This window comes from Typopeltis vanoorti, chromosome 22 (assembly GCF_054136105.1).
Source record: "Typopeltis vanoorti isolate ZY-2024b chromosome 22, IOZ_Tvanoo_1.0, whole genome shotgun sequence".
NCBI classification, from domain to species: domain Eukaryota; kingdom Metazoa; phylum Arthropoda; class Arachnida; order Uropygi; family Thelyphonidae; genus Typopeltis; species Typopeltis vanoorti.
The window spans coordinates 15455188-15470057 of record NC_143570.1 but is presented as its reverse complement, the minus strand read 5'-3'; the positions used below and the strand labels follow the sequence as shown (position 1 = coordinate 15470057).

General features: G+C 36.4%; 1 protein-coding gene across 1 annotated transcript in view; it reads left to right on the top strand.

Annotated features, from left to right (window-relative positions):
- Vha100-1 (V-type ATPase subunit a family protein Vha100-1) overlaps positions 1 to 14870 on the top strand; it is a 233903-nt gene that overhangs the window by 52216 nt on the left and 166817 nt on the right. The window contains exons 4-5 of the mRNA XM_090412379.1: positions 3897 to 4025; positions 13225 to 13331. Of these exons, the coding sequence (XP_090268505.1) occupies positions 3897 to 4025; positions 13225 to 13331 (236 nt within the window). The remainder of the gene's footprint in view (positions 1 to 3896; positions 4026 to 13224; positions 13332 to 14870) is intronic.

The window sequence follows — 14870 nt, the reverse complement described above, 5'->3', positions numbered from 1 at the left end:
TATTTATTTCTATGTTTTATTTATATTTTGCTTTGTTTTCTAAGAATGCTCTTTTATTCACTAATGATCAGCATGTACTGTTTACATAAATAATACATGCATACATTAATTTCTGATCATCATTGGAATTATACACCTGTTTGCTAACCAATGTTACTCTGTATTCCCTGGAACATTCCATTAAGATGCATGGTGATATGTCATCAAATCCTGTTGCCTTATTGACATCAAGATTATTATTTCCTCATATACCTCTTGCTCACTCACAATTAAGCCATATTCTCCTATGTCCTCTACATTTAAGTTACTCATGATTCCACCGTGATGTGGATGAAATCCTTACAAATTGATCATTGAATACCTCAATAGCATTTTCTGCAGCTGTCACCATTCTACCATTTTCGTCCATTGACATCATCTTACCATAATCATTCTTCTTTCTACTTGCCACATATTGAAAACACTCTCTACTGTTTTTCCTTTGCCTGATTTGCCAATTTCTGTTCACACTGCACTTTTGTTTTCCTTACTGAGTCACTCTCCTGGCTTGTTTTCTTTATACTCTTCATGTAACTGATTATTACCATTATTCATCTTGTACTGCCGCCAAAGTACTTTCTTCCAGATTTCATGTTTAAGCCCCTCAATCATCTATTTTTCATCTACCTTATTCAGCATTTTGGACTTTGGAATACATTCACACATTATGTATTTATTTGTCAGTTTCCAAGCAGCATTTATTTCCTTACATGCTATACATCCTCATTCCATGCTATAGTTAGCTTGTTATAATCACTAACCTTGTACTTCCACATGTATCCTTTCCTCACAGAGGTCTGCATATAGCTAGCCACAACCCACGTGATTACTTCATGATTACTCTCACCAACTGGAGGAAAGTGCAAAACTCTACTCACAATTACATTTTCCGATAAAGTGATCAGATCTAAAACTCTCTTAAAACTTGTGTGCTCTGATTTACATAGGACATGCAAGATTGGAATGAAGAGATAGCATTTGAGAATAAGGAAAATGAATTTCTTGAGAGAGAGATTTTTTCCTCTTGAACTCAAGAAATTCATTTCCCTTATTCCCAAATGCTATCTCTTCATTCCAATCTATACCACCATAATTAAAATCACCTATAATAATTACCTTTCCTTTGTTCACTAATCCAAGTTATTTATACATTTTTTCATCATCTCCACATTCCCTGGCCTATGGCAATATCCAATTATTGGATATTGCTATAGGCCAGGGAATGTGGAAATTGGCAAATTGGATATTGCTAAATGTCTTCCTGTCAACTTCCACTTTACACCACACTGCCTCATAACCATTGCTACTATCTCACTCGTTCATGTCCCTCTTATATGGACATGGACATAATTCCCTGCTATCATTGGCAGAACTCCCCTCCCGTCTTTCAAACTGTATGCATCAAATTATATCCTTGCGAATTTTTCCATTTCTGTTAGGATATCATCTTCATTCAACAATGTTCACTTATTCCAACTATTTTGGGACAAATAAACTCAATCAGTGCATTTCATACTCCTTATTTCTGATACTTTTGGCATTTGTAAACAAATGCAGCAGTTCATTTTTAGGTCTATAACCAGTCCTATCCAAGCCACTTGGTTGTAATTTCTGTACACCTTCCCTTGCTCAATCACTTTTATCACCACTTACCACATATATTTGCTCAGTCTCAACTTCCTCATTCACATCCCGATCTATTCCATTTCTATGCTGATCATCCCCATACATACATTCACTACTACTTCCAACATCCACTCTCCCTATGCCATGTCTACCTAGGATCTCCTGTTTACCTATTCCTCTTGCATTCTCATTCTCTTTAACTCTTATACTACTACTGTTCCCACTGCGAAGTACTTCTGTATCTTCAATACCACTCTCCTTATCTTTTACTTCATCTCTTCTAATCTTTTGCATGCATCACACATTGTACTTCCATCTAGCTACACTTTCTCCATTGCATTCATTCCAAAGCTATTCAACAACCCATCACGCTTGTATAATTCCATTCTTCCCTCAAACACATGCCATACATCCACAAACTGTACTCCCTTCTCCTCACACAGGTCTGCTAGCATTCATGATTCTGGCTCTCCATCTCAACTCATTGTCATACTTCGGCAACATTGAGAGACTTTTCCACTATACTGTTATCTTTCACTCTTCTTGATAACCTCCTAGTACTTGCTTTCTTCAGCAACCAGTAGAAACCTGACAATCATTCGATGGCCATTTCATTTGCAACAACCCAATAGATATCATTCATTCCTGCATTTTTAAAGCTTCTAACATTTCACATAGGAGTGTTGAATCAAAGGCTTTTTCAAGGAATTTAATATGTTATGTTCTTTAGTATACTTATAGAAAGGCTTAGGTATTGTTGGTTATTCATAATAGTGCTTCACAGTATAAACAACACCAAGAGAAGAAAAAATTGTAATTAATTTATTGAACTTTGTCTAATATAGGCTAAACTTCAGTCACATGGAAGATGAAGTTGATATTTAGTAGACTGGATGAAGGTAGTTAACTGTGAGTGAGTGGTTTGAAAGTAGCACAAGATCATATTTGCAGAAAACTTTAGCTTTCTTTTCATATATCCTGAATGTCAGGAATGGGAGTGTTTTCTATTGGTTACACACTCCTCCTCCTTGTAACCAATAGAAAACGCTCCCATTCCTGACATTCAGGATATATGAAAAGAAAGTTTTATAGGGGTTGTAGCCATTGGCTAAAAAGATGTTCCGAAGGGTATCTAAGCTCAATTTCAAGGGCTGTGTCACTTTATAAATAGTACTGGCATGGTGTGTAAGGGTTTTGAGGATGCCGTACTGTTATACAGAAAAAAACAAACAAATTATTATAACCAAAGCAGATACAACTGTCATAATAGACAAAATAGATTATAATAGTAAAATAAGTAATCTCCTTAAGGACTCCTACTCCTGTTCAAAATCTCAGTGCACAAATTGTTTTAAAAAAAAGTTGCATCTTGACTCCAAGAATTTACCAAAAAGCTAAAAAAAATGTCATCTACCACAGATATATGTGGCCTCCGGTATTCACAAATCTGATATCTCTTCCCCTTCATCTAAAAATTGACAGTATAGACAGTTCCTACCTACAGACTAGCCGAACATTTATCCAAATTACTTCCTCCCTCAAAGACAACTTGCCCTCATTTATTAACAGTTCTCTTCACTTTAAAAACATAGAAGAAAAAATCTGACCTTGACTAAGTGTGATATTGCCAGCTTTGATATTATTTCAATCTTTGTTAAAGTACCTTTGACAGAGACTCTTGACCTCATTAAGCTACATTTCACTGCTGATATCTGAATTATTCAGATTCACCATTTATTCTGGTTATTTCTTCTGGAAAAGAAAAATATACAAACAGCTGGATGGAAGTGCAATGGATTCCCCTCTACCCCAGCCTAGACTTAGTTGGATTCATTTTTAGTGCATCTTTGCAGCCAACATTCTAAAGTAAACTTCACAATAGCAAAAGAAAATAACCATTGTCTTTCCCTTTCTAGATGCTAGTGACACAACTACATGGTTTGTTCCTTTTCTGTTATACACATACAGGAAGGCATTTACATGAGCACACACACACCTACCAAATCTCAGTGTACAATTTATTTTTTAAAAAAAAGTTGCATCTTGGGGGGTGGCATCAGGGGATGGGGCCCACCCTAGTGTGTGTGTGTGTGTGTGTGTATATATATATGTGTGTGTGTGTACAGTCAGGCTATGTTCATGAAATCTATAGGGAGTTAATAATGAGCTATATTATTATGATAAATATTGACAACTCTGCCATCTCATCATTTATTGTTACCTTCTTACAGGCTACATTTGAAAAACTAGAAAACGAACTGAAAGAAGTTAACACAAATGCAGAAGCACTAAAGAGAACCTATCTTGAACTCACAGAATTGAAGCATATCTTGAGAAAAACTCAAGTATTTTTTGATGAGGTAAACTTTTGTCATTCGAGTCTGAACTTTTCTTAATGATTTTTTTTTTTTTTCAAAATGGAATACAGTCAATTTTCACTTTAGCAAAACTATAGAGATCTTTTACATTTATTAACTTTTACAGATCACTAAACTCTGACAACAGCTTTCCACTAACAAATATTCTTCTGGTCCCAGTGTTTTTAATGTAGTGAGAATTGACTGTAATAACTCTATAATGGTTAAAAATAAATAAATAAATAATAATAAAAAAGTTTGAAATATGTATTTTGTTTCTATAATTTGAATTTTTTTTTTTTTAATTCCTGGATTCCAGTAGCAGATTTCCATTTAATTGCACTTTAAGTGATTTTGTTTCAGGTACTCTCTTTAAAATGAGTTTTAAACCATATTCTGTTTTTCATTTAGGGCATTTGAGTTTTTCTTATTTAATGTATTTATATTAAATTTTAGATTTCTACAAAAAAGTAACTGCACTTTTAGTGGTTATAAGTGGAGTGTGAGAAAATTATGATGTATTATATACTGTAATCTCTCAGTTATCCAATCACATTAGAAAAAAAGATTTGCTAATCAGTTAATTGAGGTGGTGGTAAATGAATTTTTGGTTAGTGCTGTTTCAGGACTAGGTTGGCATGCCATTACAAGTTACATTTGAAAAATCAGAAAATGAACTGAAAGAAGTTAAAACAAATGCAAAGGCACTAAAGAGAACTTGTGTTCCTTTTAGAATTAAAGCATATCTTGATGAAAAAACTTGTTTTTTAATTATTTTTAAACCTAAACTAAACTTTCATTAACTGAAAGTTTGGATAATTGAGAGATCACACACACATATGTATATATGAATGCAGGCAAAAATATAGGGATATTGTAGTGCAAAAATGGGGAATTTGCTCATGAGTTATGAACCACAGTACAATACAGTTTGTAAAAAAATCACCTATTGATCATGAAGATGTCATTAAAGCTGCAACAGAAAAAAAAAAATAATAAAAAAGCACTCTAATTTGTTGAACAGGGTGCTTAAGGGTCAAAGCTGTATAACTGAGAGGAGACCTCCACATAGCCTTTAAAGGAATGCGGAGAACCGACCAGGGCTTCTGACCTAATGTCCAATCCTCACCTTCTCGTGGTGCACCCTGTTGGGTATCTACTTTGATACTGAACGAACGAGGATGGGCTGGCAATTTGGGATTTAGCCGACCAAATTGTATTCTTATTGGTTAAACCAAAATAAAAAATGATGGTACAACATGACAAAATTTCATGCCGGCTGGGGCGTCGCCCGGTTAAACAAGGCCCCCGTTGTTTTCGCCAGGGAACCAGGGCGAACAGCGAAAAGTCAGCTACTGGAACAAATCTGAAAACAAACCCCAACTCAACATCACCAGAGTTAAAGATCGGTACTATCAACGTAAGAAGCCTGAATGGCAAAGAAATGGAGCTAGCTGAGGAATTAGATAAGTACCAGATCGACATAATAGGGGTGACTGAAACAAAAAAGACCAAAACTGGTGAGATCTTTCTGAGCAATAAATACAAAATGTTATATTCAGGCAATAACAATCAAGGAAAAGAAGGAGTAGCCATAGTATTCAACACAAAATATGAGGCTAATCTTCTTGAATGGCAGTCAGTCTCAAGTAGAGTAATGTGGGCAAATATGAGAATGGGGAACTGGACAATGAGACTTATTTGTGCCTATGGTCCCACAGAAGGTTCTACTAAGGTAGAAGTGGAGGAATTTTTTGAGGCTTTAGAAAAAGCAACTGACACAATGAAAAAGGAAAAGTTGGTCCTTGTTGGGGATCTAAATAGTAGAGTAGGAAATGATTGTGAGACATACAAAAATATTTTGGGAAAATTTGGAGAAAAGAGCAAAGCTAATAATAATGGCAAATATCTGTTGGATTTCTGCTCAGGACATGGACTGGTTATTACTAACACCATGTTCCAACATAAAAATGTGCACAAATTCACATGGAGAGAAGAGGCTAGGAATAAGAAAAGTCTCATTGACTATGTTATTGTTGATAGTGATGTTTTCTCCCTGGTGCAGGACACCAGAGTGTACAGAGGATTTGAAATTGGAAGTGATCACTATTTAGTCTTGAGCAGAATAAAATTGAATTTCATATTGAAAAGAATAACATGTAAGAAAGTTTTAAAGCGAATAAAAGTTGAGCAGCTCTCAGATGTAAACTGTAGACTAAAATACAGAAATATTATTGAAAAGAAAATGAAAGAGTTTGAGAACAGGAATCAAACCTTGGAGATTCAGTGGCAAACTCTGAAGGAAACATTGATTGATTCTGCCAGAGAGGCATGTGGTGAGGTTGTGTGCAAAGATAAAAAAATCAGAACTCCCTGGTGGACACAGGAAGTTAAAGAGGCAGTGAAGGAAAAGAAGAAAGCATATCAAAAGTTCCTGGCAAATAAGTCAGCTTTTACTCTTACAGAATACAGAGACAAATGTAAGAAAGCTAAACAGTGTGTAAAACTAGCTAAACAAAAGTCATGGGAGGACTTTGGCAAGAATATAGAAAATAAATATCAAGAAGGTGGCAAAATATTCTGGAGGTTGTTGAAGAAACTTAGGAATGGAGGAAAGAGTACTGTAAAAGGAATTAGAGATGATAAAGGTGAAATGAAAACAGGAGAAAAAGATATCCTTGAAGTATGGAGTAATTACTTTGAAAAACTGCTAAATGAAACAAGCAGTGATGACAGCACAGTGATAAAAAACACTGACCAGGCATGCAATCAGGAATACATATCTATACTTGAAGTAGAAAAAGCCATCAAAGGCTTGAAATGTGGAAAGGCAGCAGGAGTAGATGATATTCGACCAGAAATGCTGAAGTATGGTAGTATAAGAGTCTTACAGTGGTTGCACTGCATAGTTCAGAAAGCCTGGACAGAGGGACGAATTCCCGATGATTGGAGTAGAGCTCTCATAGTACCCATATATAAAAAGGGAAATAAAACTGAATGTGAGAATTACAGAGGTATTTCCCTACTGAGTGTTCCTGGCAAGATCTATGCAAGTATACTTGAGAAACGGTTGAGAAGAATTGTGGAAGAAAAGCTTGGTGAAGAACAAGCTGGATTCAGGCCAAATAGAGGCTGTCAGGATCAGATCTTCACTTTGCGACAAATAGTCGAGAAAGCATGGGAATATAACAAAGATCTGTATTTAAGTTTTGTCGATTTGGAAAAGGCATATGACAAGGTGCCAAGAGAGAATCTATTCAATACGCTGCAGTTATATGGTGTCAATGGGGCATTATATCAAGCAATACTTAGTCTTTATTTGAGTTGTGAGTCAGCAGTTAGAATTGAAGGAAGTACAGGAAGATGGTTTAATGTTAAATCTGGTGTGAGACAAGGATGTACATTATCCCCTCTGTTATTCATTATCTATATGGATCACATTATGAAGGAATGTGGTATTAAACCTGATATCAAAATTGGAGATGTTAATGTCAGCTCTTTGCTTTATGCGGATGATGTTATACTTCTAAATAAATCCGCTACAAGTCTGCAAGATTCTCTGACTAAATTGAATAGCTGTTGTAATAGATATGGTATGAAGGTCAGCAATAAAAAGACAAAGACAATGAAAATAGGCAGAATCATTGAAAATGTCAACTGTGTTGTGAATGGAGAACCTGTGGAACAAGTAAAACATTTCAGCTACTTAGGCACAATTTTTACTGAAGATGGTAAACTAAATATAGAAATAGACAACAGAATCAGCAAAGCTGGTATCGTGGGAAGTCAATTGAATAAATTCATATGGAATAAGAAAGAAATTAGTCGGAACACTAAATTAGCTGTATACAAGACTGTGTTCAAACCAATTTTAACTTATGGATCTGAGAGCTGGGTTAGAAGTAAAACACTTGACCAAAGACTAGAGACCGCAGATATGAGAGTCCTGAGAAAGATTAGAGGCGTGAACAGATGGCATCAATGGCAATATCATATTAAAAATGAGGATATTAGGAAAGAACTTGACATTGTCAGCATCCAGGAATGCGTTAGCAGAGCTAATCTCAGATGGTATGGTCACTTAAATAGAATGGGAGAGGAAAGATTAGCAAAACAAGTGTTCTCTGCCAGGTTGGCAGGAAAACGACCCAGAGGTAGACCAAGATATAGGTGGATTGATACGGTACAAAGTGCCTTAGACGATAGAAATATAAGATCTGATAATGTTGGAGTCTTGACAAGTAACAGACTGATTTGGAGGAAAATTGTAGATAGGAAGTTAGTAATGATGTAATTTTTTCATGTAGTACTGTCATATCCTGTACACCCCTTGAGGGTACATGGCAGGAATTTGATGATGATGATGAATTTGTTGAACATCTTTTTGATTTCGATCCAAAGTGTTTGTCTTTGATTTTATATTAAAGAACCATTTTGTTCTGAGCAGTGCATGATCTAATTTTTTGAAGATCAGAGTGAAGTCAATGCAAGTTAGTAACCAACATCTCACTGGATGATGTGATGTTCCTGATCTGTTAAGTAGGTATTGAGTATATATATATATATATATATATATATATATATATTAGTAACTTGCTAGTTTTAGTGGCTTAGTAACATAATGCTTGTAAAATGCTGTTTTGTGACTCACCTCCAAAATTATGTCTATCCAAAAAGGGGGAGGTTCTGAATATCTGGCAGCATTTATACTGTCTTCACTGACATTAGTACTCTGAATGGACAATGCACTGTTGGTTTTCATATGTGAGAATATCCATCCATCCATCTTCAAGGCCCACCTTTCCTAATTGGGTTGTGGGGGCAGTAGCTGTAAGAGTGACTTCCAGTGGTCACGATCTCTGCCACCAAACTCAGGTGTTCTGGTGGGACTCCCAGATGTATCCATCCAAGGTTTTGGATATAATCTATCCAGTGAGTCTTTGGGCGAGCCTCTCTTGTGGCATTCTGACCAGGTGCCCATACCATCATAACTGTGATCTCTCAACATGGAGAAGCAGCGGTTGAGTATTGATGGTTTCCCGAATTGCAGAGCTTCCGACCCTATCAAGTCTTGTCAGCCCTGCAACCCTTTGAAGGAACCTCATTTCAGCCGCTTGGATTTGTGTCCGCATTCTTTCGGTCATTATCCAGCTCTTGTGACCATAGGTGAGGAGGGACATAGACTGTATTAAAGATAGCCATCTTTACCTTCTGGCTTAACTCTCTCTTCGATACTACTGAACAGCCAAGCTCCTGCAATATTGTGCTTGCTGATCCAATTCGAGTATCTAGCTCTACGTCCCACTTTCCATCACTTGTGAATATGGACCCAAGGTATTTAAACTTCTCCACCTGCCTCAGTGGGACTCCACTCACATGTAGAGTGTACTGAGATGGTTGTTTTGAGACCATAAATGTTTCCTTTTTGGCCACACTGATCATCATCCTGGCTTCGGCACAAACAGCTACAAACCTATCCAGGGTCCACTGGAGGTCATCTGTGGCAGAGCCAAGCAGAACTAGGTCATCTGCAAAAAACAGACGTCCAATGCTACATCTTCCAATTCTGATACACTCGCTGCCTCGGTTGTGCCTATCAATCCAGTCCATAAATGTTATGAAAAGGAGGGGTGACAAAACACACCCTTGGCAGAGACCAACAGGACTGTGAAAGGTTCAGACTTTGTGCTGTTTACCCTGACACAAAACTTCGAGCATTCATACGGAGACTTGATGGCAGCTAATAGTTGGCCATCCACTCCATACTCCTGTACTACTTGCCAAAGCTTATCTCGAGGAACCCGGTCATATGTCTTCTCCAAATCCACAAAGCATGTGTAGACATTCTTGACATATTCCCAAGATTTCTCAGACCTGCCTTAAATAAAGTGAAGATTGGTCAGTTGTGCTTCTACCAGGATGAAAGCCACATTGTTCTTCTTGGAACTTTGACTCAACTATGTCCCTGCACCTTCTTTCCAAACACCTAGCATATACTTTCCCAGGCAGGCTGAGTAGAGAGATGTGCCACTATAGTTGCTGCAATCTCTCTCTCTCTGGTCTCCTTGAAGACTGGTATTATTATGCCTGTTTGCCACTGCTTTGGTGCTCGCCCACATATCCAAGCAGCTTGACACACTCGAGTCAGCCAGAGAACACCGTCTCAATTTAAGGCTTTTAGTATTTCGGGCCAAATTTCATCATTACTAACAGCCCTGCCCAATTTTATTGCTAAATGGACCTCTTCTGCTGTGAGACTAGTCATCACCCTGATCTACACTTCTTGGATGTCCACAGCTGCCAGGCCACCTGGGTTAAGAAGACTCTCAAAGTATTCCCTCTGTCTGTGGAGGATATCTTTCTCGGTTGTTAAAGTGTACCATCAGAGGTCTTAATTGCCCTTGCTGTGCACGATTTCCTCCCTTGAAGAAGACGGATATCTGCCAGAATACCTTGTTTGCATTTGCAGAGGATGAGTCTGATCTTTCTCCAAAGGATTCCCAAGCCCTCTGCTTTGCTGTCTTTACTGCCTCAGCAGCAGTGTGCCTCAATGTACTGTAAACACATCTCAGGTGACCTGACCCTAAGTCATGTTAGGTAGGCCTCCTTTTTTGCCTGGACAGCTTTTTGGACCTCATGGTTCCACCAAGGTGTCCTTTTCTCACTGCTCGTCGCCACGCCAAGCCACTTTTTTGCCACAGCATGAAAGTGCAGAGGCAGTGGCAGCTGTTCTAAACAGCTCCCACTTCTCCTCAACATCTGCAGTATAAGAATAAACATAAATTAATGAAAATGTATTCTTGGGTCAAAAATTGGGACTAATTGATTTTTAAGTTTTTGTAATATCCCTATATTTTTTTTTCCCTGTGTACTATTTAATATTGGTGTGAATGATATTTTATTTCGGGGCCATTTTCTTTTGTTTGCATAACCTGCCTGAGTTAAGCATGCAAAAATTTTTATTTAATCAGAAATTAAAACTTTGCATGGTGATCCTTTGTTCCTTCCTTATTATTTCTTCCTAAGTGTTTAAAAAAAAAAAAAAAGTGTTCATGATAGTGCATTATTTAATCTGTGTTCCAATTACATAGGATTTACTCATGATCTATATGCTGTGAAATGTTGTTATAAAAACTGGAAAATTTACAGAATAGAAAACGCTTCAGTAGAATACCTCAATTTTATTTGTTTTATTTATGTAGCTCAGTGGGAGTGGCATTTGCACTCCACAGCACTTGACTGCATGAATGAAGACTTGGGTTCAAATCTAGTTACTGACTAGAGGAACATTTTCTAAGCCTTTTTTTTTTGACCAGTTTTAGTTAATCGATCTCTGGTATGGACAAGCAGGTTTTTTGTCCTGTAAACTCAAGAAAATCGACTGTCGAACCTACTCTATTTTCAGACGTTAAAAATATTGTGGTAGGGTTAGGGACCATGAGATGGTGGCACTTGTTAGTGGAGATTGAACTGCCCACTCGGTTTTCAAAAGTTAGATAGGGATAAAACACCCTCACCTACTCCCTATATGGGAATAAAAGGCATTAGCTGATTTTTTTTTTTTTTTTTTTCCTGATTTATTCATTTATATGCGAGTACAGTTATTTCTGCCTATCTCATTGCTGTCTCTTTCCACTGGATGGTTGGCATGCTTAATACTTGTAATGTGCCATATTTGGTTGTTTCTACCAATGAGAAATATTTGTCAAACTGTCCACAATCCCATTTCTTATTGAAGGCCATTCAGGACATACTGTTCATGAAATACATGTTGATCTTTCCATGATTGCTAGTAAATCCTCTTTATACTTTCATTAAAAAATTTCTAGAAAGTAATAGGGAATAGAAAGCAAGGACAATATGGGATTGGAATATAAACTCTTGACTTGGATCAGGGGATGGTTGACAGATATCAAAAAATGGTATACAGTGGGTGTGAATCTGCCAGATTTAAGGTAACCAGTGATGTACCTCAGGGTTCAGTTCTTGGGCCATTATTGTTCAATTTATATATTCATGACATCAGGAAGGATATAACATCAGATGTGCAATTGTTTGCCAATGATGCAAAGTTAGGCAGGGCAATCAGGGATGCTACTGATATTCAGCAATTACAAAATGATTTGAATAAACTGGAAATTTGGGTAAATGAAAATGGCTGTCAATTTAATGTTAGTAAGTGTAAAGTTATGAACTTTGGCGTGATTAGAGTTCCAGCGGCATATTATGTTAGCAGATTATTCTACAAGAAACTGAAAAGGCAAGGGATCTTGGTGTATTGGTAGAAAGGAATTTAAAGTTCAAAGGTCACATAGCAAAAGTTGCAAATACAACTCAGAGGATAATTGCTATGTTGAAGCGAACCTTCACATGTAAGGATAGGGAAGTAATTTTGCCTCTTTATAAGGCTTTGATAAGGCCGCACCTGGATTATTGTGCGGTGATTTGGTCTCCCAAGTTCCAAGGAAATAAAGAAGCAATGGAAAGGGTGCAAAGAGGAGCTACAAAGATTATATCTGGGTTATGGGATTTAGATTATGAGGACAGATTACGAGTATGGATTGCAGACTGGTTAACAGGAGAAAGAGGGGTGATATGATAGAGATCTATAAACCTTTGAAGGGATGTTATAGGCTATCATCTGATGAAATTTTTCATTATATGGAAGGTGGGGAGAGAACATGGGGGGGGGGCATCCATGGAAGTTAAATTTATTTGCAGTCAAGAAAGGGGTAAGAGCCAGGTTTTTCTCCCAGAGAGCAGTGAATGAGTGGAATAATTTGCCCTTAGGGGTAGTGAGTGTATCTAGTGTGAATGAATTTAAGGGAAGATATGATAGCTGGTTGGGATGATTTATAGCCTCCTTCGAGTCCTTGAATAACTGATTTTTTGTTTAGTTTTTCAGTAGTTTTTATTAATAATATTACATTAGCTGAAATGCACTATTATGGATACATTTGCATGTTCAAAAGTTCTTTCTGCTATTATTAAACAACTTATTTTCTTAACTAGATTATAATTTTCCCTTGTTGCAATATTTTCAGTTTGTCACTTTAAAAAAATATAAATAAATAAATTGATTTCTGCATTGTTTTGCTAATTTCACTTTTCCATTAATGGGAAAATGAAAGTCTCCACCCTTCTGCCTCCTTGTTTCTGGCCCCGCATGCATAAAGCATAGTAAGTGCGATTTGTTTAATAGGCAGAATTTCATCGTGCACAGATGCACGATCCCAGTATGCAGGAAGAAAGTGTTACTCTCTTGGGAGAAGAAGGTCTCAGAGCCGGAGGTCAAGCCTTGAAGTTAGGGTGAGTGAAATTGAATATTTTTTGTATTTGCACTGTATTTAGTTTAATCCTGCATGCATATCACTGTTATTGCTGTGTGTTGAAACATACATACTAACAAGTTATTCGTGTACAGCAGCAAAATAATTAGTAAAATAACAGTTAATTTACCTCTGAATAAGTATCATTCATGTTTGTTCTGGTTTTTCTCAGTGTTAATAATTTATCAGTGAATATCTTAAAATAAGCATGTTCAAATATCTTATTTTAATGAACAAATTAGTCATAAAAATGATCAGTTCCCAGGAGAAGATAATTATGTAGCTAAACCACTGGATTTTCTAAGCCGAATTCCAAAATTGCATGTGATTAAATGAGACAAAATGACTGTTCAAGGACTCAGCAGTTTGATGGGTTTTTAACCTTTCTAAGGTGTTAATTATTTTCACTTATGTATACATGTATTTATGCTTATGAAACTTCTTTTCATGTGTACAATTTAAAATAAAAACTTATGTAGTACTGTCAAAATGTTTGTGTCTCAGAAATATAAAAATATGCAATATGTTTTAAATGCTAATATGTAATGTTCATAAAAAGCAAAGCAGATTGTAAACAAGAGCACCTTATGGTTATATTGTATATATTGAACCATTGAACAGGATGAGGACAGCCTTGTGAACTTAATGATTAAAGATCTCATTCACTTGTCTTTGCTATTGATAATACCCAGATCTTTGGGCAAGAGTTCTCTTTTTGGGTGAACGTGCACCTCTAAGTTTTCCATCACATCTCAGATCTGCAAGCCTTAGAATGCTGTTCTCACATGTGGGGTGATATGCAAAAAGCCTTTATGAAAATTCTTGTTGCTATCTAGAAGGCAGTTATCTTTGCACACTCATTCCAGCCACATACACATACTCACAGATGTTTTACATCTGAAAAATTGCATAGGCACTCTCCTGCTCAATTGGTTGCCACCATTCTTCTGCTTTCCGTTTATGAATGTAAAAATACAAGCAGTTATTAGTCAGTCTCTTTTTTCCAGCTTCAAACTTACTAACCATATTTTCTCTTTGATTCCATCAACCTCCTGTTTAATTTAAAAGGCCAGATTCTCCTTTCTCTTGAAATAGTTGTTCATAACAACGGTTGACCCATGGGAGATTGAAAAATATAGGATAAATCTTAAAAATACTTAGGGTTTTATTTACCATCCAAAATAAACTATCTAATCTCATATCATTACTCTGCTCTCTTGCCAAAGGAGCAGTAATGGGGATGGGAGAGAAGAAAAACTTTTTTTTGCCATTTTCAAAGTACTCTGAATCCAATTAATGACAATTCTATCATTAATCAGATTCAGTTCTTTAAATTTTGCAAGATTGAATACTTCTATGGAATATTGTTGATAATAGTTAACTCATGTAAGAAAATATGGAGTTTATTAACTCTTATATATTTCTTCCTTGTTAAAAAAAAATCAAATAAAGATCAGTTGATAACATTCTAAAACATTAGTCATGAGTCATAGCTAAGTAAACAGAACACATTATTAGA